The sequence below is a fragment of the Oncorhynchus mykiss genome, chromosome 3, assembly GCF_057628025.1.
Source record: "Oncorhynchus mykiss isolate SJ-2025 chromosome 3, ASM5762802v1, whole genome shotgun sequence".
NCBI lineage: Eukaryota > Metazoa > Chordata > Actinopteri > Salmoniformes > Salmonidae > Oncorhynchus > Oncorhynchus mykiss.
Window position 1 is genome coordinate 80678747 of NC_143024.1, and position 24600 is coordinate 80703346.

The window sequence follows — 24600 nt, forward strand, 5'->3', positions numbered from 1 at the left end:
CTCCCTCCCTCCCTCCCTCCTCTCTCTCTCTCTCTGTCTCTCTCTCTCCCTCCTCCCTCTCTCCCTCTTTGTATTCTGTTCCTCCTTCAATATTCTCTTAATTTGCTCTCCCGAGATTCAGTTGCTAATCAGTATTCTGCTGAGAGTGTGTGTGTGTGTGTGTGTGTGTGTGTGTGTGTGTGTGTGTGTGTGTGTGTGTGTGTGCGTGCGTGTGTGTGTGTGTGTGTGTGTGTGTGTGTGTGTGTGTGTGTGTGTGTGTGTGTGTGTGTGTGTGGCAGCTGGGAAATGGATGTGTTAAGGGTGAGGAGTGGCCATTAGCTTTACAGTATTAGCTCATTCTTCACACTGTTTACAGGCTAGTCAGGACACTAACTCCTTCAGACACACACACACACACACACACACACACACACACACACACACACACACACTCTCACTCTCACTCTCACTCTCACTCTCACTCTCATGCAAACACACCTAGCTAATATACAGAGCCAAATGCAGCTCTTGGGAGACAATCAGATGTAAGTATTAAGGGATCAGTCATGACAACGGCGCAACAATCACAGAGCTCAGATGTTATTGATTCAGCCCAAGTCACCTGTTTCTGCCTGAGACTTTGCAGCAAGGATTAGCAGTCCCGGTATTCTGACTGTAGTCTCACTCTCCAGGACAGTTGGGCAGATTTACTTTTTTACGTGGTGTGTGTCTGCACGTGTGTCTGTGTGTGTATGTGTGTGCATGTGTCTCCGTGCGTGCCTGCCTGCATGTCTGTGTGTCTGGAACCCCTATTCTAACCACTAAGAGTTTCCCTATTAGGGATTCTGCCGAGGCCTCAGAGGGGAGAGAGGGCGCACTTGTGAGCCTGACTCTAAATCAGGCAGGGATCTGAGGGAGAGTTAGAGACTACCATTAAGGCCACAGGCCCATACACACAGAACTGCAGTCAAACACACTTTATGTCTTCATGAAGTATCATTACTACTGAATACTCTATGAGGCTCAGGGGAGACTTGCTGCCTTTGCTATAGAAACGCATTTATCTCACTATGGCCTCCTCGTTCTCTCTTCTCTCTTTACTTCCTTTCCCTTAATCATTCTCTCTCTCTTTCTTCATCTCTCTCTCTCTTTCTTCCTCTTTCTCTGACTACCCTTTCTCTCCTTATTTCCCTCTCTCCATCCCTCCCTTATCTCTCTTTCCACCCATGCTCTTGAATTGCCAGCTATCTGTGTCAGACCTCCCAGCAGCCATTGCAGGTTACTATGCTAATCTCCCTCCTTTGGCCAATGAGCTTCAGTTGGGGTCCTTGAGAGCAGCTGGTGTGCCCATGCCACTGCTCAACGGAAACCTGCCCTTTGACTGGACATGAATTGCCACTGTTAACCCCCAACTAGAAAGCCTAATCACCATTTCAACAGCATGGTAGAAGACTGGCACAAGACTGGCTTTCGTTATGGTGGGTATAGTCATCTGCCAACCAGAGGTCTGACTAACTAGACTTGGAACACTCACGGCCAGGTTGGTCAGTGTTGTTAGAATTAGAATACTAGAATAGTTAGAATAGTGAGAAGAGTCATTTTAAAAGGATCTCTATGGTGTTGGACAAGATGTTGTACTGCAGTCTGGATGTTCCATGGATAGGCTACATTCAGTGTAGAAGGTTACATGATGAGTAGTCTAATTGGACTCCATTGGACTGAATTGCATGTTTGCTGTTGCTGCTATTAGTGCATCTTGACTGCTCCTATGTTCATCTTTGCTCTGTTGACTACCTACTCCTTATTAAGGGAACAGTTTGTGGTAGTGCTTTGCAGAACGTTTCTCTCTCCATCCAACTTCATTCTATATCAATTTATATGCAGGGAACATGGTAGAAGCTGTTCGCCTCATAAACGCTTCTACCTGGGAGGGATCAGGGAACATGGTAGAAGCTGTTCGCCTCAGAACAGCTTCTTCCTGGTAGGGATCAGGGAACATGTTCGCCTCAGAACAGCTTCTACCTGGGAGGGATCAGGGAACATGTTCGCCTCAGAACAGCTTCTACCTGGGAGGGATCAGGGAACATGTTCGCCTCAGAACAGCTTCTACCTGGGAGGGATCAGGGAACATGTTCGCCTCAGAAACGCTTCTACCTGGGAGGGATCAGGGAACATGTTCGCCTCAGAACAGCTTCTTCCTGGTAGGGATCAGGGCACATGTTCGCCTCAGAACAGCTTCTTCCTGGTAGGGATCAGGGAACATGTTCGGCTCAGAACAGCTTCTACCTGGGAGGGATCAGGGAACATGTTCGCCTCAGAACAGCTTCTACCTGGGAGGGATCAGGGAACATGTTCGCCACAGAACAGCTTCTTCCTGGGAGGGATCAGGGAACATGTTCGCCTCAGAACAGCTTCTACCTGGGAGGGATCAGGGAACATGTTCGCTTCAGAAACGCTTCTACCTGGGAGGGATCAGGGAACACGTTCGCCTCAGAAACGCTTCTACCTGGGAGGGATCAGGGAACATGTTCGCCTCAGAACAGCTTCTACCTGGGAGGGATCAGGGAACATGTTCGCCTCAGAAACGCTTCTACCTGGGAGGGATCAGGGAACATGTTCGCCACAGAACAGCTTCTTCCTGGGAGGGATCAGGGAACATGTTCGCTTCAGAAACGCTTCTACCTGGGAGGGATCAGGGAACACGTTCGCCACAGAACAGCTTCTTCCTGGGAGGGATCAGGGAACATGTTCGCCTCAGAACAGCTTCTTCCTGGGAGGGATCAGGGAACATGTTCGCCTCCGAACACCTTCTTCCTGGGAGGGGTCAGGGAACATGTTCGCCTCAGGACAACTTCTTCCTGGGAGGAATATGGGAACATGTTCGCCTCAGAACAGCTTCTTCCTGGGAGAGATCTGGGAACATGTTCACCTCAGGACAGCTTCTTCCTGGGAGGGATCTGGGAACATGTTCGCCTCAGAACAGCTTCTTCCTGGGAGGGATCAGGGAACATGTTCGCCTCAGGACAGCTTCTTCCTTGGAGAGATCTGGGAACATGTTCGCCTCAGGACAGCTTCTTCCTGGGAGGGATCTGGGAACATGTTCGCCTCAGTACATCTTCTTCCTTGAAGGGATCTGGGAAAATGTTCGCCTCAGAACAACTTCTTCCTGGGAGGGATCAGGGAACATGTTCGCTTCAGGACAGCTTCTTCCTGGGAGGGATCAGGGAACATGTTCGCCTCAGGACAGCTTCTTCCTGGGAGGGATCTGGGAACGTGTTCGACTCAGGACAGCTTCTTCCTGGGAGGGATCAGGGAACATGGTCGCCTCAGGACAGCTTCTTACTGGGAGGGATCAGCGAACATGTTCGCCTCAGGACAGCTTCTTCCTGGGAGGGATCTGGGAACGTGTTCTTCTCAGGACAGCTTCTTCCTGGGAGGGATCTGGGAACATGTTCGCCTCAGGACAGCTTGTTCCTGGGATGGATCTGGGAACATTTCTGGAATTTCATCCTTGTCAAAATCCTTAATCATTTATGGAGAGGAGGAAATGTGTAAATACACCCAATGTGGAAATGCCTAGGGTTCCATGTGGGGAGGTAATTTAGGGGGCTTGCCTTTGCCAAGCTTCTCAAACCCTGTAAAACTGGAATACCGGACTCAGCGCAAAACATGAGGAAAAGGTAGGAGATGTAGAAAACAAATCAATGCTTGGTATTCCACAGGGACCTCAGCTCAGCCTGTTCTTCTTGGTGATGATGGGAGAAACATAACACTCATAGTTGAATGTAGCTGATGGGGTTTTCACTTTGCTTTTTTTTGCGAATGCCTTTTCTGGTGGTGAATCTCTCATTGAAGTGAAAAGCCATGAAATGACAGCGATGGACTGTGTCCAAACGGTTTATCTAGCCACAGCGAGCCATTGGGATATTATGATGCATGACTGTGCAGTCGGTGGTATGAATGTCTTCTGCATTAGATGTGTTAGGTCCTTGTCATAAACACCCCACCTCCCTCTGTAATTACTTTTATTTTTGAATTTTTGGCATCATTCATTCTTGATTGATACACTATTGGCCACTGAACCAAAAGAGTTGAGAAAACAACAGCTTGTAATGTGACTCATTAACATTTGAAGGATGCAGTGTGTGTGTTTGGCATCTCTCTCTTTCTCTCTCTCCGTCTGTTTGTCTATCGTAATTAAACTTAGTCAGTATGGAGCTGGCTTTGGGCACAGATTCACAGATACACTAGAAACACACTCTGCTGACAAGGCAGGATGGTAATAAGAGATCGAAACACACACACTCACACCCGCACAAAACACACACACACACACACCCACACCCACCCACACCCACACCTTATCAGCAATCACTGGCAGACTATCGGATGGAAGCAGATAGGAAAATAAACAGCAAGGGGAGGAGGAGATGTGGAGCGGGGTAAAGAGATTGAATGGGGAAAATGTGAAAGGGGAGGAGAGGGGGCTATGAGATCAAAGAAGTAGAAAGTGAGAAACAAAGACAAGGAAACATCTGGGAGGGATGAAGGAGAAGAAAAAGAGACAAAGAGAGACTCAAGCCCTATTTATCAGCCTGATTCCTCCCTGCCATATGTAAACTGGGACTTGCATGCCTAGTGACATTTGGTGAAATTGCCTTTCTAAAGTCATCTCTTAACTTCATCAGTGGAAGGGACGGCTGTGACCGGAGCATCTGTTCCCCTTCAGAGGCGTGGAACCCCAAATCAATTCCCATCATGTTGTTACTGTACCGTTCCAGAATGAAATGTAATATTCCAAGCTGGGGTATGATTGGTATATAGCTGTGATATTTAGGTGGTATTGGATGTTACATTCGCAGCAAACATCATATCTCTGATGAGATTGAGTCTATATGAATGATTTTTATTCTCTTATATGAGGTTAGAATGGGGTCTGGTCGAGAGATACACTACATGACCAAAAGTATGTGCTCGTCGAACATCTCATCCAAAATCATGGGCATTAACATGGAGTTGGTCCCCCCTTTCCTGCTATAACTGCCTCTACTCTTCTGGGAAGGCTTTCCACTAGATGTTAGAACATTGCTGAGGGGACTTGCTTCCATTCAGCCACAAGAGCATTAGTGAGGGCGGGCACTGATGTTGGGCAATTAGGCCTGACTCGCAGTCAGCATTCTAATTCATCCCAAAGGTGCTCGATGGAGTTAAGGTCAGTCAAGTTCTTCCACACCGATTTTGACAAACCATTTCTGTATGGACTTCTTGTAGTGCACGGGGACATTGTCATGCTAAAACAGGAAAGGGCCATCCCCAAACTGCCACAAAGTTGGAAGCATAGAATCGTCTAGAATGGGATTGTATGCTATAGTGTTGATTTCCCTTCAGTGGAACTAAGGGGCCTAGACTAAACCATGAAAAACAGCGACAGACCACTATTCCTCTCCCAACCAATTTTTCAGTTGGCACTATGCATTCGGGCAGGTTGTGTTCTCCTGGCATCCGCCAAACCCAGGTTCGTCCGTCAGACTGCCAGACTATAAAGCATTTGGCGGTCCCATGCTGTGAGTTTGCGTGGCCTACAACTTCGCGGCTGAGCCGTTGTTGCTCCTAGACGGTTCTACTTCACAATAACAGCACTTACAGTTGATCAGGGCTGCTCTAGCATGGCAGGCATTTGATGAACTGACTTGTTGGAAAGGTGGCATCCTATGACAGTGTCGCATTGAAAGTCAGTCTTCAGTAGGGCCATTCTACTGCCAATGGTTGTCTATGGAGATTGCATGGTTGTGTGTTCGTTTTTAAACACCTGTCAGCAACGGGTAATACACTCATTTGAAGGGGTGTCCACATACTTTTATATATATATAGTGTATAGATTTTACCTGGGTATGACAAAGTGGCTCCCTCCCCAGCTCCAGTTAACACCTAATAATCATAATCTAGTCTTTGTGTCTCAATGCCTATAGACACCTGTTTAATATTAGCTCATCTACCCTTTGTTACTCCATATGATCTAACCCAAAGAAGGTGTTTTAATATCAGATTTATACATTGTGATGACATGATTATGTGATTGTGTTGTCATTGATTTATTAGTTAGATTTCATCCTACATCACATCAGAGTTTGATAATGGTTGAGATTCCTTTTCATTGTTTGCACTAATGTACTGTACAGTAGCATCAGCATCAGTGTGTGGGTGGGTGTCATGCCGTACAAGCATTACACGTTCAACTGAGACGTCCTGTCGCTTAATTAAGACAAGTGTGATTACATGTGGGAAGGAGTGACATATCTTTCACAATCTGAAGAAGGGAAATCACCCTCTCTCCTCCTTCTCTCCTCTCCCTACTCTCCTCCTCGTCTTCACCTCTCCTCCTCCATCTCTCCCTCTTCTTCCTCTTCTTCCTCCCCTCTCTCTCTCCCTCCTCTCCATCCTCTCCTCCTCCTCTCTCCCTCCTCTCCTCTCCTCTCTCCCTCTTCTCTCCATCCTCTCCTCCTCCTCCTCTCTCCCTCCTGTCCTCCTCTCTCCCTCTTCTCTCCATCCTCTCCTCCTCCTCCTATCTCCCTCCTCTCCTCCTCTCTCCCTCTTATCTCCATCCTCTCCTCCTCCTCCACTCTCCCTCCTCTCCTCCCCTTCCCTCTTCTCTCCATCCTCTCTCCCTCCTCCTCTCCTCCCCTTCCCTCTTCTCTCCATCCTCTCCTCCTCCTCCTCTCTCCCTCCTCTCCTCCTCCTCTCTCCCTCTTCTCTCCACCCTCTCCTCCTCCTCTCTCCCTCTTCTCTCCCTCTTCTCCTCCTCCCCTTGACTCTGTCCTTTATTGATCAACAGGTATAGATCTAAACAGACAGACAGACATACAGTGTGTAGTCTAGCACCAGTAACACTGTGTCTGTAATCAGCTCTCTGAGATTGGAGGAGGTAGAAGCACTAATAGCTTCCGCTGTCATGGATTCATGTCTTCATCACCTCAGAGTTTAGCACCACACACACCGTTGTAAAGACAAATAGCCTACATTCACAGTTGCACTAATTGCATGTGAGGTTGGCATTTATTAGGATTACTAATGTACCAGAGACAGCTCTGCAGAGTGGTCACTAGTTGGAACAGCCACAAAGTCATAAAATCAGATTTTAAACAAGACAATCTGGACCCTCTCTTTCTAAAATGATCTGCCGAAATTGTTGCAACCCCTATTACTAGCCTCTTCAAACTCTCTTTCGTACCGTCTGAGATTCCCAAAGATTGGAAAGCTGCAAAGGTCATCCCCCTCTTCGAAGGGGGAGACACTCTAGACCCAAACTGCTACAGACCCGTATCTATCCTACCCTGCCTTTCTAAGGTCTTCGAAAGCCAGGTTAACAAACAGATTACAGACTATTTCGAATCCCACCATACCTTCTTCGCTATGCAACCTGGTTTCAGAGCTGGTCATGGGTGCACCTCAGCCATGCTCAAGGTCCTAAACGATATCATAACTGCCATCGATAAGAGACATTACTGTGCAGCAGTATTCATCGACCAGGCCAAGTCTTTCGACTCTGTCAATCACCACATTCTAATCAGCAGACTCAACAGCCTTGGTTTCTCAAATGACTGCCTCGCCTGGTTCACCAAATACTTCTCTGATAGAGTTCAGTGTGTCAAATCGGAGGGCCTGTTGTCTGGACCTCTGGCAGTCTCTATGGGGGTGCCACAGGGTTCAATTCTCGGGCCGACTCTCTTCTCTGTATACATCAATGATGTCGCTCTTACTGCTGGTGATTCTCTGATCCACTTCTACACAGATGACACCATTCTGTATACATCTGGCCCTTCTTTGGACACTGTGTTAACTAACCTCCAGACAAGCTTCAATGCCATACAACTCTCCTTCCGTGGCCCCCAACTGCTTGTAAATACAAGTAAAACTAAATGCATGCTCTTCAACCGGTCGCTGCCCACACCTGCTGCCCGACTAGCATCACTACTCTGGAATATGTGGACAACTACAAATACCAAGGTGTCTGGCTAGACTGTAAACTCTCCTTCCAGACTCACATTAAGCATCTCCAATCCAAAATTAAATCTAGAATCGGCATCCTATTTCGCAACAAAACATCCTTCACTCATGCTGCCAAACATACCCTCTTAAGCTGACCATCCTACCGATCCTCGACTTCGGCGATGTCATTTACAAAATAGCCTCAAACACTCTACTCAACAAATTTGATGCAGTCTATCACAGTGCCATCCGTTTGGTCACCAAAGCCCCATATACTACCCAGCACTGCAACTGTATGCTCTCGTTGGCTGGCCCTCGCTTCATACTCATCGCCAAAACCACTGGCTCCAGGTCATCTACAAGTCTCTGCTAGGTAAAGCCCCGCCTTATCTCAGCTTACTGGTCACCATAGTAGCACCCACCCATAGCACGCGCTCCAGCAGGTATATCTCACTAGTCACCCCCAAAACCAATTCCTCTTTTGGCCGCCTTTCCTTCCAGTTCTCTGCTGCAAATGACTGGAATGAACTGCAAAAATCACTGAAGCTGGAGACTCATATCTCCCTCACTAGCTTTAAGCATCAGCTGTTGGAGCAGCTCACAGATCACTGCACCTGTACATAGCCCATCTGCAAATAGCCCATCCAACTACCTCATCCCCACACTGTATTTATTTATCTTGCTGTATTTATTTATCTTCTGCACATCAATCACTCCAGTGTCTAATTGGTATATTATAACTACTTCGCCACTATGACTTATTTATTATCTTACCTCCCTTATCTTACCTCCCTTATCTTACCTAATTTGCAGACACTGTATATAGATGTTCTTCAACTGTATTATTGACTGTATGTTTTGTTTATTCCATGTGTATCTCTGTGTTGTTGTATGTGTCGAACTGCTTTGCTTTATCTTGGCCAGGTCGCAGTTGTAAATGAGAACTTCTTCTCAACTAGCTTACCTGGTTAAATAAAGGTGAATAAAATGCTTAAAAAAATTAACCTAGCCCAAACCTTATCCACACTGCTAACCCTAATGCCTAACCCTAACCTTAAATTAAGCAAATTGTTGTGTTCATGAATTTTGACTTTGCAGCTGGCCCATCTAGCGGAAACCGGCCAGTTAGAAGCTGGCTGGTTGTCACTGCCACATATCCATCCCTTTCCCAGGTGCCTTTGTAGTGAAAGGTACATGTCGTGCTGTGACATTGGGCCAAAACCTCTCTATTGATGTAATGAGAGAGAAAGAGAGAGAGAGAAACCAGCAATTTGTTTCTCAAACAAAAGGCAATGACTGACTCTGTGAACCTTGATCTGTTTCCCAAACAAGGAACATCTAACCAATGTGTGAATTTAGCCGGATACAGCACTTGAACAACAGTAAGAGTGTAGTGCTAAGTAAAATGAATACTTGAACTCATTTGTTGTTAGATTTGCTCAGTGCAAATGTAATTTAGATGTCATTTCTTAAAGATGCACTATGCATAAATCGCTCTACCATTTCCTGGATGCTAAAACTCTAATAGTTCGCCTAATTTCAGTTTATGTGACAAAACAATCAAGTATAGTGTAGAGCAGGCTCTCTCCTTATTCTCCTACTCCTCTCTCTTTACTCTCCTCCTCCTCTCTCTTTACTCTCCTCCTCCTCTCTCTTTACTCTCCTCTTCCTCCTCTCTCCTTACTCTACTCCTCCTCCTCTCTCCTCACTCTCCTCCTTCTCTCTCTTTACTCTCCTCCTCCTCTCTCTTTACTCTCCTCCTCCTCTCTCTTTACTCTCCTCTTCCTCCTCTCTCCTTACTCTACTCCTCCTCTCTCCTCACTCTCCTCCTTCTCTCTCTTTACTCTCCTCCTCCTCTCTCGCTACTCTCCTCCCCTCTCCTCCTCCTACTCTCTCCTTACTCTCCATCTCTTCTCTCTTTAATCTCCTCCACATCCTCTCTCGCTACTCTCCTCCTCCTCTCTCTTTACTCTCCTCCTCCTCTCTCTTTACTCTCCTCCTCCTCCTCTCTCTTTACTCTCCTCCTCCTCCTCTCTCTTTACTCTCCTCCTCATCCTCTCTCGCTACTCTCCTCCTCCTCCTCTCTCCTTACTCTCCTCCTCTACCTCTCTCCCTACTCTCCTCCTCCTCCTCTCTCCTTTATTCTCCTCCTCCTCTCTCCTTACTCTCCTCCTCCTCTCTCTTTACTCTCCTCCTCCTCTCTCCTTACTCTACTCCTCCTCTCTCTTTACTCTCCTCCTCCTCCTCTCTCCTTACTCTCCTCCTCCTCTCTCCTTACTCTCCTCCTCTTCTCTCACTACTCTCCTCCCCCTCCTCTCTCTTTACTCTCCTCCTCCTCCTCTCTCTTTACTCTCCTCCTCCTCTCTCCTTGTCTTCTCTCGCTACTCTCCTCCTCCCCCTCTCTCTTTACTCTCCTCCTCCTCTCTCTTTACTCTCCTCCCCCTCTCTCTTTAATCTCCTCCTCCTCTCTCTTTACTCTCCTCCTCCTCTCTCCTTACTCTCCTCGTCTTCTCTCGCTACTCTCCTCCTCCTCTTCTGTAGTTGAACATACTGTAATTGTTCACCAGTGGCTCGCTAATGTTGTGGAGACTGGAGGGCCTCTGCCAGGTCTGACACATTTTTACATTTACGTTTTAGTCATTTACAGATGCTCCTATCCAGAGAAACTTACAGGAGCAATTAGGGTTAAGTACCTTTCTCAAGGGCACATAGACAGATTTTTCACCTTGTTTGCCCGGGGATTCAAACCAGCAATCTTTCGGTTACCGGCCCAACACTCGTAACCGCTAGGCTACCTGCCACCCTATAGTACAAGGACATTCCCCCCGACTGGAATGAGTAGAGACATGTTCTCCTGACTGGAATGAGTCTGACTTTCTGTGTCTACATCCACAGAAATGTGTCTCTATGTCTGATCTGACTCTGCATCTAACTGATTTGGAGACTGTCGAGTCATCAGGAATCTATTCAACTCTGGCATTTGGATTCAGACTGCATTCCATTCAGTGTTTGCGTTCTTGTTGCATCTGGTAAGAGTTTGGTGGCAGAGAAGGGACTGTATGACAGCCAGTATGTGGTAATCTTTTGGAGGGCTGAAGAGTGGAATATGCTGATGGGGAGGATAGAGTCATATTTTACTGTGAAGAAGAGTGGATAAAAGACTAAGTCTGTAGGGGAGGTCTGGAATTGACTGAGAACATCTAGTGATGTGGTAAACCCTACTGGACTCTCTCGCTCAACCTCTCTCTCTCACTCTTGCTCTTTCTCGCTCTCTCTCCCTAAATGTCATTGTTCCTCCATCCTCTTCTCTCCAGCTCTCTCTCTCTCCCTAAATGTCATTATTCCTCCCTCCTCTTTTCTCCAGTTCTCTCACTCTCCCTAAATGTCATTATTCCTCCCTCCTCTTCTCTCCAGCTCTCTCTCTCTCCCTCCTCTTCTCTCCAGCTCTCTCTCTCCTCTTCTCTCCAGCTCTCTCTCTCCCTCCTCTTCTCTCCAGCTCTCTCTCTCTCCTCTTCTCTCCAGCTCTCTCTCTCTCCCTCCTCTTCTCTCCAGCTCTCTATCTCTCCCTCCTCTTCTCTCCAGCTCTCTCTCTCCCTCCTCTTCTCTCCAGCTATCTCTCTCTCCATAAATGTCATTATTCAACCCTCCTCTTCTCTCCAGTTCTCTCTCTCTCCCTAAATGTCATTATTCTTCCCTCCTCTTCTCTCCAGCTCTCTCTCTCCCTCCTCTTCTCTCCAGCTCTCTCTCTCTCCTCTTCTCTCCAGCTCTCTCTCTCTCCCTCATCTTCTCTCCAGCTCTCTCTCTCTCCTCTTCTCTCCAGCTCTCTCTCTCCCTCCTCTTCTCTCCAGCTCTCTCTCTCTCCCTCCTCTTCTCTCCAGCTCTCTCTCTCTCCCTTCTCTTCTCTCCAGCTCTCTCTCTCTCTCCCTCCTCTTCTCTCCAGCTCTCTCACTCTCTCCTCTTCTCTCCAGCTCTCTCTCTCTCCCTCCTCTTCTCTCCAGCTCTCTCTCTCTCCCTTCTCTTCTCTCCAGCTCTCTCTCTCTCTCCCTCCTCTTCTCTCCAGCTCTCTCACTCTCTCCTCTTCTCTCCAGCTCTCTCTCTCTCCCTCCTCTTCTCTCCAGCTCTCTCTCTCTCCCTCCTCTTCTCTCCAGCTCTCTCTCGCTCTCTCCTCTTCTCTCCAGCTCTCTCTCTCTCCCTTCTCTTCTCTCCAGCTCTCTCTCTCTCTCCCTCCTCTTCTCTCCAGCTCTCTCTCTCTCTCCCTCCTCTTCTCTCCAGCTCTCTCTCTCTCCCTCCTCTTCTCTCCAGCTCTCTCTCTCTCCCTCCTCTTCTCTCCAGCTCTCTCTCGCTCTCTCCTCTTCTCTCCAGCTCTCTCTCGCTCTCTCCTCTTCTCTCCAGCTCTCTCTCGCTCTCTCCTCTTCTCTCCAGCTCTCTCTCGCTCTCTCCTCTTCTCTCCAGCTCTCTCTCTCTCTCTCCTCTTCTCTCCAGCTCTCTCTCGCTCTCTCCTCTTCTCTCCAGCTCTCTCTCGCTCTCTCCTCTTCTCTCCAGCTCTCTCTCTCTCTCTCCTCTTCTCTCCAGCTCTCTCTCGCTCTCTCCTCTTCTCTCCAGCTCTCTCTCGCTCTCTCCTCTTCTCTCCAGCTCTCTCTCTCTCCCTCCTCTTCTCTCCAGCTCTCTCTCGCTCTCTCCTCTTCTCTCCAGCTCTCTCTCTCTCTCTCCTCTTCTCTCCAGCTCTCTCTCGCTCTCTCCTCTTCTCTCCAGCTCTCTCTCTCTCTCTCCTCTTCTCTCCAGCTCTCTCTCTCTCTCCTCTTCTCTCCAGCTCTCTCTCGCTCTCTCCTCTTCTCTCCAGCTCTCTCTCGCTCTCTCCTCTTCTCTCCAGCTCTCTCTCTCTCCCTCCTCTTCTCTCCAGCTCTCTCTCGCTCTCTCCTCTTCTCTCCAGCTCTCTCTCTCTCCCTTTTCTTCTTCTTCCTTTTCTCTACATTTCCACAACGGCTCCCATCTGGTTGCCATGGAAACTCCACATATGTCTCCCACAGCTGTTTTGCCGTTTTCCCAAAAATGACAGCTGGTTGTTTCTCTCTCTTTCTCGCCCACTCTCCCTCTGTCTCTTCAGAGCCAAACAGCCTGATGAAACAGAGCACACAGATGAACACGCTAATGCATGGCAAAAGAGGAATAAGGTATTTTGCTGCCAAACCACTCCCTGTCTTAGTAGGACTGCTAAGCATGTTAATAATGAAGGGAGAATATCCGTTGGTTTTTCTGACTGGATATGAGCTGGGTGGTTGTATGGTGTATATGGGATGGAGAAGGTCTTAGAGTGTGTAGAGACACAGCATAATGGACCACAGCAACACTGAATTAGCATGTTACCCACGTGACTACACATCAACTTTGAGAGCTGGTGTCAGCCAGACTAACACTGAATAGTACCTGCTAATCAATAGTAGAACAGGACAGTGGCTTGAGTTGGCATATGGACCACTAGTAGAGCAGGACAGAGGACAGTGTTGATACTTGGACCAATAGGAAAATGGAACATTGGGTGGTGTTGACGTATGGACCAATAGAGAGCGCTGGAAAGTGTTGACATGATCCAATAGAATAAAAAACAGAAAATCCACAATATAGTCCAGCATACAGCAATTCTCTGTCTGATTGCCCTGAGGGTCAATACAAACTGTAGCTTTTTACTTCTGACCTCTGTTGAGTCACTCTCAATAATGTCCCATAAAAACACAGACAGGTCCTCCTGCTGTGGAATGGAATGGCATGTCCGACAAACCTGAGGCCGTCCAGACGGACACCTGACTATATCAGTCTCTTATGATAATAATAGTAATAAAATACTAAATAAGATGCAATTTACATGACATTTTACTCATTTAGCAGACAATTTTATCCAGTCCATTCAACTAAAGTAGGTGTCGGGTGATGCGACCACCACATATCACATTGCAAATAAAACCTTATGTTGGGATTAGAAACTAATACTACACTAATGACTTATTGAACACAACAACAATACTGCAACTATTTCATATCAATTGCTCGTCACTCTGTTAAATGAAGCTTGATTACTAACGTAGCTGGGATTATATTCCTGAGCTTCAGGCAGGAGTGAGAGAAGGCGTGTGTGCGAGAGAGAGAGCAAGAGAGAGAGAGAGAGATAATTGTGTTGATTAACTTAACGAAAGCTGTGTTCTTCCTCAGCAGCCATTTAAGCTCCATTACGCATGTAAGTGTGTGTGTGGTGTGTGTGTGCTTGTGTTTCGGTGACTGTGTACCCATGCCTACGTGTCTGTGTACTGTATGTGCCTGTGTGTGTGTTTATAATTCATCTATAAACAATTCAGGATCTTACATTATCAGGAAAAAGCACAGATTGGTTGGTTGATCAGTGAGGTCCTTACAGTATAGGAATATGACCTAGAGAGAAATTAATGGAGCAGCCTGCAAAGATACTTTGAGGATTTAACTGACTAACAAGTTCTACTGATTCTACTGAAACACGCACTGCATGGTCAAACTCTACTGCAGTACCACTGTTAAATTACTGTTACGCTGGTGCTATGTCCTAGCTCAGCTTGACATGTGTCCGCCCTAACCAGCTGACGTGTGTGTGTGTGTGTGTGTGTGTGTGTGTGTGTGTGTGTGTGTGTGTGTGTGTGTGTGTGTGTGTGTGTGTGTGTGTGTGTGTGTGTGTCTGCGTGTGTGTGTCTGCGTGTGTGTGTCTGCGTGTGTGTGTCTGCGTGTGTCTGCGTGTGTCTGCGTGTGGATGTGTCTGCATGTGTGTGCATGTGTGTGCACGGTTGTGCGTGTGTGATCATTAAAAACACATTTATTTAGATAACGACCACTTAGGCTAAGCGACCCCATAGGGTTCATCACTAGGGTTCATAGGATGGAAATGGTATGATCACCATGGTAATGACAGTGGTTATTACCCTCACTGCTAAAAGCTCTGGTTAAATTATTGTTTAAGAGAGTCAGTGAGTTAGTGTGCGTGTGTCTGCAGCTTGCTTGGCATAGTAGTTTGGTCTTGTGCTGAGGTAAGTGTTTATTCAGCATCCATCTTGGCTTGTCACTGTTGTTGAGGAAAAATGTATACAGCCCTCTCTCTCTCTCTGTCCAACTCTCTCAATTCCTCATGCTTGGGAGTGGGTTGGGAGTGGTTGGGAGTGGGTTGGGAGTGGTTTTGGAGTGGGTTGGGAGTGGTTGGAATTGGGTTGGGAGTGGGTTGGGAGTGGTTGGTAGTGGGTTGGGAGTGGTTGGTAGTGGGTTGGGAGTGGTTTGGGAGTGGGTTGGAGTGGGAGTGGTAGGGATTGTGTTGGGAGTGGATTGGGAGTGGTTTGGAGTGGTTTGGGAGTGGTTGGGAGTGGTTGGTAGTGGGTATGGTGTGGTTTGGAGTTGGTTGGGAGTGGTTTGGGAGTGGATGTAAGTGGTTTGGGAGTGGTTAGGATTGGTTGGGAGTGGATGGGATTGGGTTGGTTGAGGGTTGGGAGTGGTTTGGTAATGGTTGGGAGTGGTTTTGTAGTGGTTGGGAGTGGTTTGGGAGTAGTTTGGGAGTGGTTCGGGCGTGTTTTGGTAATGGTTGGGAGTGGTTTGGTAGTGGTTGGGAGTGAGTTGGGAGTGGGTTGGCAGTGGTTGGGATTGGGTTGGTAGTGGTTTGGGAGTGGTTGGGAGTGGTTTGGTAGTGGTTGGGAGTGGATTGGGAGTGGTTGGGAGTGAGTTGGGAGTGGGTTGGGAGGGGTTTGGGAGTGGGTTGGGAGTTTTTTGGGAGTGGGTTGGGAGTGGGTTGGGAACGGGTTGGGAGTGGGTTGGGAGTGGGTTGGGAGGGGTTGGGAGGGGTTTTGGAGTGGGTTGGGAGTGGTTGGGAGTGGGTTGGGAGTGTGCATGTGTGTGCACGGTTGTGCGTGTGTGATCATTAAAAACACATTTATTTAGATAACGACCACTTAGGCTAAGCGACCCCATAGGGTTCATCACTAGGGTTCATAGGATGGAAATGGTATGATCACCATGGTAATGACAGTGGTTATTACCCTCACTGCTAAAAGCTCTGGTTAAATTATTGTTTAAGAGAGTCAGTGAGTTAGTGTGCGTGTGTCTGCAGCTTGCTTGGCATAGTGGTTGGGATTGGGTTGGTAGTGGTTTGGGAGTGGTTGGGAGTGGTTTGGTAGTGGTTGGGAGTGGATTGGGAGTGGTTGGGAGTGAGTTGGGAGTGGGTTGGGAGGGGTTTGGGAGTGGGTTGGGAGTTTTTTGGGAGTGGGTTGGGAGTGGGTTGGGAACGGGTTGGGAGTGGGTTGGGAGTGGGTTGGGAGGGGTTGGGAGGGGTTTTGGAGTGGGTTGGGAGTGGTTGGGAGTGGGTTGGGAGTGGTTGGGAGTGGGTCGGTAGTGGGATGGGAGTGTGTCGGGAGTGGTTGGGAGTGGGTTGGGAGTGGTTGGGTGTGTGTTGAGAGTGGGTTGGGAGTGGGTTGGGAGTGGTTGGGAGTGGGTTGGGAGTGGGATGGGAGTGTGTTGGGAGTGGTTGGGAGTGGGTTGGGAACGGGTTGGGAGTGGTAGGGATTGTGTTGGGAGTGTGTTGGGAGTGTGTTGGGAGTGGGTTGGGAGTGGTTGGGAGTTGGTTGGGAGTGGTTGGGAGTGGGTTGGGAGTGGGTTGGGAGTGGTTGGTAGTGGGTTGGGAGTGGTTTGGGAGTGGGTTGGAGTGGGTTGGGAGTGGTAGGGATTGTGTTGGGAGTGGATTGGGAGTGGGTTGGGAGTGGTTTGGAGTGGTTTGGGAGTGGTTGGGAGTGGTTGGTAGTGGGTATGGTGTGGTTTGGAGTGGATGGGAGTGGGTTGGGTGAGGGTTGGGAGTGGTTTGGTAATGGTTGGAAGTGGTTTGTAGCTGTTGGGAGTGGTTGGGAGTGAGTTGTGAGTGGGTTGGGAGTGGTTTGGAGTGAGTTGGGAATGGGTTGGGAGTGGTTTGGTAGTGGTTGGGAGTGGTTGGGAGTGAGTTGGGAATGGGTTGAGTGGTTTGGAGTGGTTTGGGAGTGGTTTGGGAGTGGGTTGGGAGTGGGTTGGGAGTGTTTTGGGAGTGAGTTGAAATGGTTTGGGATTGCGTTGGTAGTGTGTTGGGAGTTGGTTCGCAGTGGGTTGGGACTGGTTTGGGAGTGGTTGGGAGTGAGTTGCGAGTGGGTTGGGAGTGGGTTGGGAGTTGTTTGGGAGTGGGTTGGGAATGGTTTGGGAGTGGTTTGGGAGTGGTTGGGAGTGGGTTGGGAGTTGATGGGATTGTGTTGGGAGTGGGTTGGGAGTGGTTTGGAGTGGTTTGGGAGTGGATGGGAGTGGTTTGCTAGTGGTTTAGGAGTAGTTGGTATTATTTTTAGGAGTAGTTGGGAGTGGTTTGGAGTGGTTTGGGAGTAGTTGGGATTGGTTGGGAGTGGATGGGAGTGTTTTGGGATTGGTTTTGTGTGTTTTGGTAGTGTTTTGGGAATGGATGGGAGTGGGTTGGGAGTGGGTCGGGAGTGGGTTGGGAGTGGTTGGGATTGTGTTGGGAGTGGGTTGGGAGTGGGTTGGGAGTAGGTTTGGAGTGGTTTGGAGTGAGTTGGGAGTGGTTGGGATTAGGTTGGGAGTGGGAGTGGGAGTGGGTTGTGAGTGGTTGGTAGTGGGTATGGTGTGGTTGGGAGTGGTTTGGGAGTGGTTGGAAGTGGTTTGGGAGTGGTTGGGATTGGTTGGGAGTGGATGGGAGTGTTTTGGGGTTGGTTGGTGTGTTTTGGTAGTGTTTTGGGAATGGATGGGAGTGGTTTGCTAGTGGTTTAGGAGTAGTTGGAATTGGTTTGGGAGTAGTTGGGAGTGGTTTGGAGTGGTTTGGGAGTAGTTGGGAGTGGTCTGGAGTGGTTTGCAGAGGTTTAGGAGTAGTTGGAATTGGTTTGGGAGTAGTTGGGAGTGGTTTGGAGTGGTTTGGGAGTTGTTGGGAGTGGTTTGGGAGTGGTTTGGGAGTAGTTGGGAGTGGTTTGGGAGTGTTTTGGTAGTGGATTTGGAGTGGATGGGAGTGTTTTGGGAGTTGTTGGGCCAGATCTGTGTGAGTCTTTGATTAAAGGATCAACAGTTCAGTGTTGCTTTTTCAATAGTGTTCAGCTTTTTGTAAAGCAGATCAATGTCTGTGTGAGTACGGTAGAACATATGACAGTTTGTAGAGCAGAATGACCAGTTCTGTGTCAGTGTGTGGCGCATGATGTAGTTACTATATTTGTAGTGCAGATCTGTGTCAGGGTGTGGCACATGATGTAGTTACTATATTTGTAGTGCAGATCTGTGTCAGTGTGTTAGTCAGTGCACTCTGGCTTCGGAGAGCTGATGTATTCTGATGTGATGTGATCCAGGCAGATACTCTCACAACTGCTACTGTAATGGTGGTGGGCTCATACACTCTGATACACTCTGACTGACTGACTGACTGACTGACTGATAACTGACTGACTGATGTTTGACTGATAACTGACTGACTGATTGATAACTGACTGACTGATGACTGACTGACAACTGACTGACTGACTGAGGACTAATGCCTGATGACTGACTGATAACTGACTAACTGATAACTGACTGACTGATGACTGACTGATAACTGACTAACTGATAACTGACTGACTGATGACTGACTGATAACTGATGACTGACTGACTGACTGACTGAATGAGGACTAATGACTGACTGACGACTGACTGATAACTGACTGACTGATGACTGACTGACAACTGACTGACTGAGGACTAATGAATGACCGATGACTGACTGATAACTGACTGACTGAGGACTAATGCCTGACCGATGACTGACTGATAACTGACTGACTGAGGACTAATGAATGACCGATGACTGACTGACTGATAAGTAACTGACTGATAGATGACTGACTGACTTACTGACTGTGACTGGCTGATGACTGACTGATGACTGACTGACGACTGACGACTGATGACTGACTGACTGACTGATAGGTAACTGACTGATAGATGACTGACTGACTGACTGGCTGATGACTGACTGATGACTGACTGATAAGTAACTGACTGACTGACTGACTGATAGATGACTGACTGACTGACTGACTGATAGATGACTGACTGACTGATGACTGACTGATGACTGATTGACAACTGACTGATAACTGGCTGATAACTGACTGATAACTGACTGACGACTGACTGATAACTGACTGACTGAGGACTAATGACTGACCGATGACTGACTGATAACTGACTGACTGATTGACTGACTGACGACTGATGACTGACTGACTGACTGACTGATTGACTGACTGACGACTGACTGATGACTGACTGACTGACTGACTGATGACTGAAAACTGATTGACTGACTGATGACTGACTGACTGACTGATGTCTGACTGCCTGAGAAGTGACTGACTCCTCAAGGGCACGCGGAGTACAAGCCACACACAGGGGATTATACTGGAGTGCAGGAAGCTGTAGTATGTGTGTGAGTGTGTGAGTGTGTGAGTGTGTGAGTGTGCGAGTGTGAGTGTGAGTGAGTGTGTGTGTGTGTGTGTGTGTGTGTGTGTGTGTGTGTGTGTGCATGCATTTACAAGTGCAGGTTTATTGGAAAAATACACTGTTTGCGAGTCTTTCCAATAGCGCTTCATTTCAAGTAATATTGTTTATCTGTTATTTTCTACTTCGGCTGTCTATCGTCCTGTCTATCTTTGTTGTTACTACATCCACATGGGTTCACACACTAGGCGTTTGTGGTTTATAAGTGTGTAATATATAAAGTAATATTGCTCTCTCTTTCTACGTTGCAGTGCTGTGTCTGCTGAAGGAGGGAGCTGACCCCAACACTCCGATCTCCTCTGGTGGTTCTCTTCTACACCTGGTAAGAACACACACACATGGCCAACTCCAGACATAAGCAACAGAAGCGTCCTTAGTCGTTGTCTCAACTTACTATTGACAGTTAGAATAGTAGAATACAACAGATGCAATTTATAAATGTGGTTGTGCACCTGCAGTTTATCTCTTGTTATGTAACTAATTTGCTGATAATTAGCCTTGTACATTTTTTGATCGTTAGTTAGTCTAGCCAACTATCTAACTTTTTTAAAATCATGGCCAAAGACTACCCGGGCACGCAGGGCACAATCCCAGGGCTCCTGACCTCCAGGGTCCCCCATTGATTTTGTTAGCCACTCTCACTCAGACATCATATTAACTTGGCATACATCATGGCAAAATGTGTTGAATTGTAGGAAATAGCTTTGAAGGGGAATAATTAAGAATTCAGATAATGTGTCTTTGTTCCTAAATCCCTCTGACTCATTGTTGGACTGTCTGTCAACGTGCACACATCTCTCACTCAGGGACCTATCTCTCATTCTAGCTCTCGCTCTACCTCGCTCTCCCTGAGTGAGAGAGGTTTGCACGTTGACAGACAGTCCAACAATGAGTCAGAGACTAAATTTAATGTTATTCCCCTTTAAAACTGCAAAATGTTCTCTCCACCCCATGGCGAAATTGGTCGAATTGCAAAAAATTGACATTTTTCACTCCGGCATCAAAAGGGGGGACACTAAAATGTTTCGCTGTGAGGAGGAGGGCTCCCCAACCAAATCTCACTTAGGGCACCGAAAAGGCTAAAGCCGGCCCTGCACACACACACACACGCACACACGCACACACACACACACAAACACATCCACCTATTGTTTTTAAATATTTAGATTGTTCCCATACTGTACACATTATGATAATAAAATATTCTAGCCACCATGGTGACATGAGTTTTGATTAAATGTACTGTATTATACATTTAATCCATGTATGCAAAGACATGTTGAATGTTCGCTGGACCGTAGAACATTTAACCATGCCTAGGCAGAAATGCTACTATAATTGAAAAACAATCAACAATTTCATTTGGCTCACCATTATCCAACCACAACTCTCTCTCTCTTCCCTGCTGTCTTTTTCTTTCTCCCTTTCTATCTCTCTTCATCTGTCTCTCTCTCTCTCTCTATCCCATAGTGTGCTCGCCATGACAACGTGTTTGCTGCAGAGGTTTTGATTGAGCGAGGGCTTAACGTCAACCTGCAGGATGAGGACCTCTGGACAGCCCTGCACGTGGCATGTGTGTGTGACCACGCCGACATGGTGCTGCTGCTATTGCTGGTGAGAAACGCACACACACACACACACACACACACACACACACACACACACACACACACACACACACCATAAAGTGTAGCATCACAACATCATAATAATATTTTCCTATGGGGTTTGGGTCAGGGCTGGTGTTCTGTAGTATTAGTCTATCAGATTGGTTTGGGTCAGGTCTGGTGTTCTGCAGTATTAGTCTATCAGATTGGTTTGGGAAAGGTCTGGTGTTCTGCAGTATTAGACTATCAGATTGGTTTGGGTCAGGTCTGGTGTTCTACAGTATTAGTCTATCAGATTGGTTTGGGTCAGGTCTGGTGTTCTGTAATATTAGTCTATCAGATTGGTTTGGGAAAGGTCTGGTGTTCTGCAGTATTAGACTATCAGATTGGTTTGGGTCAGGTCTGGTGTTCTACAGTATTAGACTATCAGAGGGGTTTGGGTCAGGTCTGGTGTTCTGCAGTATTAGTCTATCAGATTGGTTTGGGTCAGGTCTGGTGTTCTGAAGTATTAATCTATCAGATATGCTTGGGTCAGGTCTGGTGTTCTGCAGTACCAGGACTATCAGAGGGGCTTGGGTCAGGTCTAGTGTTCTGCAGTATTAGTCTATCAGATTGGTTTGGGTCAGGTCTGGTGTTCTGTAATATTAGTCTATCAGATTGGTTTGGGTCAGGTCTGGTGTTCTACAGTATTAGACTAACAGAGGGGTTTGGGTCAGGTCTGGTGTTCTGCAGTATTAGTCTATCAGATTGGTTTGGGTCAGGTCTGGTGTTCTGCAGTATTAGTCTATCAGATTGGTTTGGGTCAGGTCTGGTGTTCTGTAATATTAGTCTATCAGATTGGTTTGGGCCAGGTCTGGTGTTCTGTAGTATTAGTCTATCAGATTGGTTTGGGTCAGTTCTGGTGTTCTACAGTATTAGTCTATCAGATTGGTTTGGGTCAGGTCTGGTGTTCTGCAGTATTAGTCTATCAGATTGGTTTGGGTCAGGTCTGGTGTTCTGTAGTATTAGTCTATCAGATTGGTTTGGGCCAGGTCTGGTGTTCTGTAGTATTAGTCTATCAGATTGGTTTGGGTCAGTTCTGGTGTTCTACAGTATTAGTCTATCAGATTGGTTTGGGTCAGGTCTGGTGTTCTGCAGTATTAGTCTATCAGATTGGTTTGGGTCAGGTCTGGTGTTCTACAGTATTAGTCTATCAGAGGGGTTTGGGTCAGGTCTGGTGTTCTGCAGTATTAGTCTATCAGATTGGTTTGGGTCAGGTCTGGTGTTCTGTAGTATTAGTCTATCAGATTGGTTTGGGCCAGGTCTGGTGTTCTGTAGTATTAGTCTATCAGATTGGTTTGGGTCAGTTCTGGTGTTCTACAGTATTAGTCTATCAGATTGGTTTGGGTCAGGTCTGGTGTTCTGCAGTATTAGTCTATCAGATTGGTTTGGGTCAGGTCTGGTGTTCTGTAATATTAGTCTATCAGATTGGTTTGGGTCAGGTCTGGTGTTCTACAGTATTAGTCTATCAGAGGGGTTTGGGTCAGGTCTGGTGTTCTGTAGTATTAGTCTATCAGAGTGGTTTGGGTCAGGTCTGGTGTTCTGTAGTATTAGTCTATCAGATTGGTTTGGGTCAGGTCTGGTGTTCTGTAATATTAGTCTATAAGATTGGTTTGGGTCAGGTCTGGTGTTCTGTAGTATTAGTCTATCAGATTGGTTTGGGTCAGGTCTGGTGTTCTGCAGTATTAGTCTATCAGATTGGTTTGGGTCAGGTCTGGTGTTCTGTAGTATTAGTCTATCAGATTGGTTTGGGTCAGGTCTGGTGTTCTGCAGTATTAGTCTATCAGATTGGTTTGGGTCAGGTCTGGTGTTCTGTAATATTAGTCTATCAGATTGGTTTGGGTCAGGTCTGGTGTTCTACAGTATTAGTCTATCAGATTGGTTTGGGTCAGGTCTGGTGTTCTGTAATATTAGTCTATCAGATTGGTTTGGGTCAGGTCTGGTGTTCTGTAGTATTAGTCTATCAGATTGGTTTGGGTCAGGTCTGGTGTTCTGCAGTATTAGTCTATCAGATTGGTTTGGGTCAGGTCTGGTGTTCTGTAATATTAGTCTATCAGATTGGTTTGAGTCAGTTCTGGTGTTCTACAGTATTAGTCTATCAGAGGGGTTTGGGTCAGGTCTGGTGTTCTGTAGTATTAGTCTATCAGAGTGGTTTGGGTCAGGTCTGGTGTTCTGTAGTATTAGTCTATCAGATTGGTTTGGGTCAGGTCTGGTGTTCTACAGTATTAGACTATCAGATTGGTTTGGGTCAGGTCTGGTGTTCTGCAGTATTAGTCTATCAGATTGGTTTGGGTCAGGTCTGGTGTTCTGTAATATTAGTCTATCAGATTGGTTTGGGTCAGGTCTGGTGTTCTACAGTATTAGTCTATCAGAGTGGTTTGGGTCAGGTCTGGTGTTCTACAGTATTAGTCTATCAGATTGGTTTGGGTCAGGTCTGGTGTTCTACAGTATTAGTCTATCAGATTGGTTTGGGTCAGGTCTGGTGTTCTGTAATATTAGTCTATAAGATTGGTTTGGGTCAGGTCTGGTGTTCTGTAGTATTAGTCTATCAGATTGGTTTGGGTCAGGTCTGGTGTTCTACAGTATTAGTCTATCAGAGGGGTTTGGGTCAGGTCTGGTGTTCTGTAGTATTAGTCTATCAGATTGGTTTGGGTCAGGTCTGGTGTTCTGTAGTATTAGTCTATCAGATTGGTTTGGGTCAGGTCTGGTGTTCTACAGTATTAGACTATCAGATTGGTTTGGGTCAGGTCTGGTGTTCTGCAGTATTAGTCTATCAGATTGGTTTGGGTCAGGTCTGGTGTTCTACAGTATTAGACTATCAGATTGGTTTGGGTCAGGTCTGGTGTTCTGTAGTATTAGTCTATCAGATTGGTTTGGGTCAGGTCTGGTCTGGTGTTCTGTAGTATTAGTCTATCAGAGGGGTTTGGGTCAGGTCTGGTGTTCTGCAGTATTAGTCTATCAGATTGGTTTGGGTCAGGTCTGGTGTTCTACAGTATTAGACTATCAGAGGGGTTTGGGTCAGGTCTGGTGTTCTGTAGTATTAGTCTATCAGATTGGTTTGGGTCAGGTCTGGTGTTCTACAGTATTAGTCTATCAGATTGGTTTGGGTCAGGTCTGGTGTTCTGCAGTATTAGTCTATCAGTTTGGTTTGGGTCAGGTCTGGTGTTCTGCAGTATTAGTCTATCAGATTGGTTTGGGTCAGGTCTGGTGTTCTACAGTATTAGTCTATCAGATTGGTTTGGGTCAGGTCTGGTGTTCTACAGTATTAGTCTATCAGAGGGGTTTGGGTCAGGTCTGGTGTTCTGCAGTATTAGTCTATCAGATTGGTTTGGGTCAGGTCTGGTGTTCTACAGTATTAGTCTATCAGAGGGGTTTAGGTCAGGTCTGGTGTTCTGTAGTATTAGTCTATCAGATTGGTTTGGGTCAGGTCTGGTGTTCTACAGTAT

General features: G+C 47.0%; 1 protein-coding gene across 1 annotated transcript in view; it reads left to right on the forward strand.

Moving 5' to 3' along the window:
* The window catches only part of LOC110504559 (unconventional myosin-XVI), a 225468-nt gene that overhangs the window by 15839 nt on the left and 185029 nt on the right, over window positions 1-24600 (forward strand). The window contains exons 3-4 of the mRNA XM_036975024.2: window positions 19760-19830; window positions 20979-21122. Of these exons, the coding sequence (XP_036830919.2) occupies window positions 19760-19830; window positions 20979-21122 (215 nt within the window). The remainder of the gene's footprint in view (window positions 1-19759; window positions 19831-20978; window positions 21123-24600) is intronic.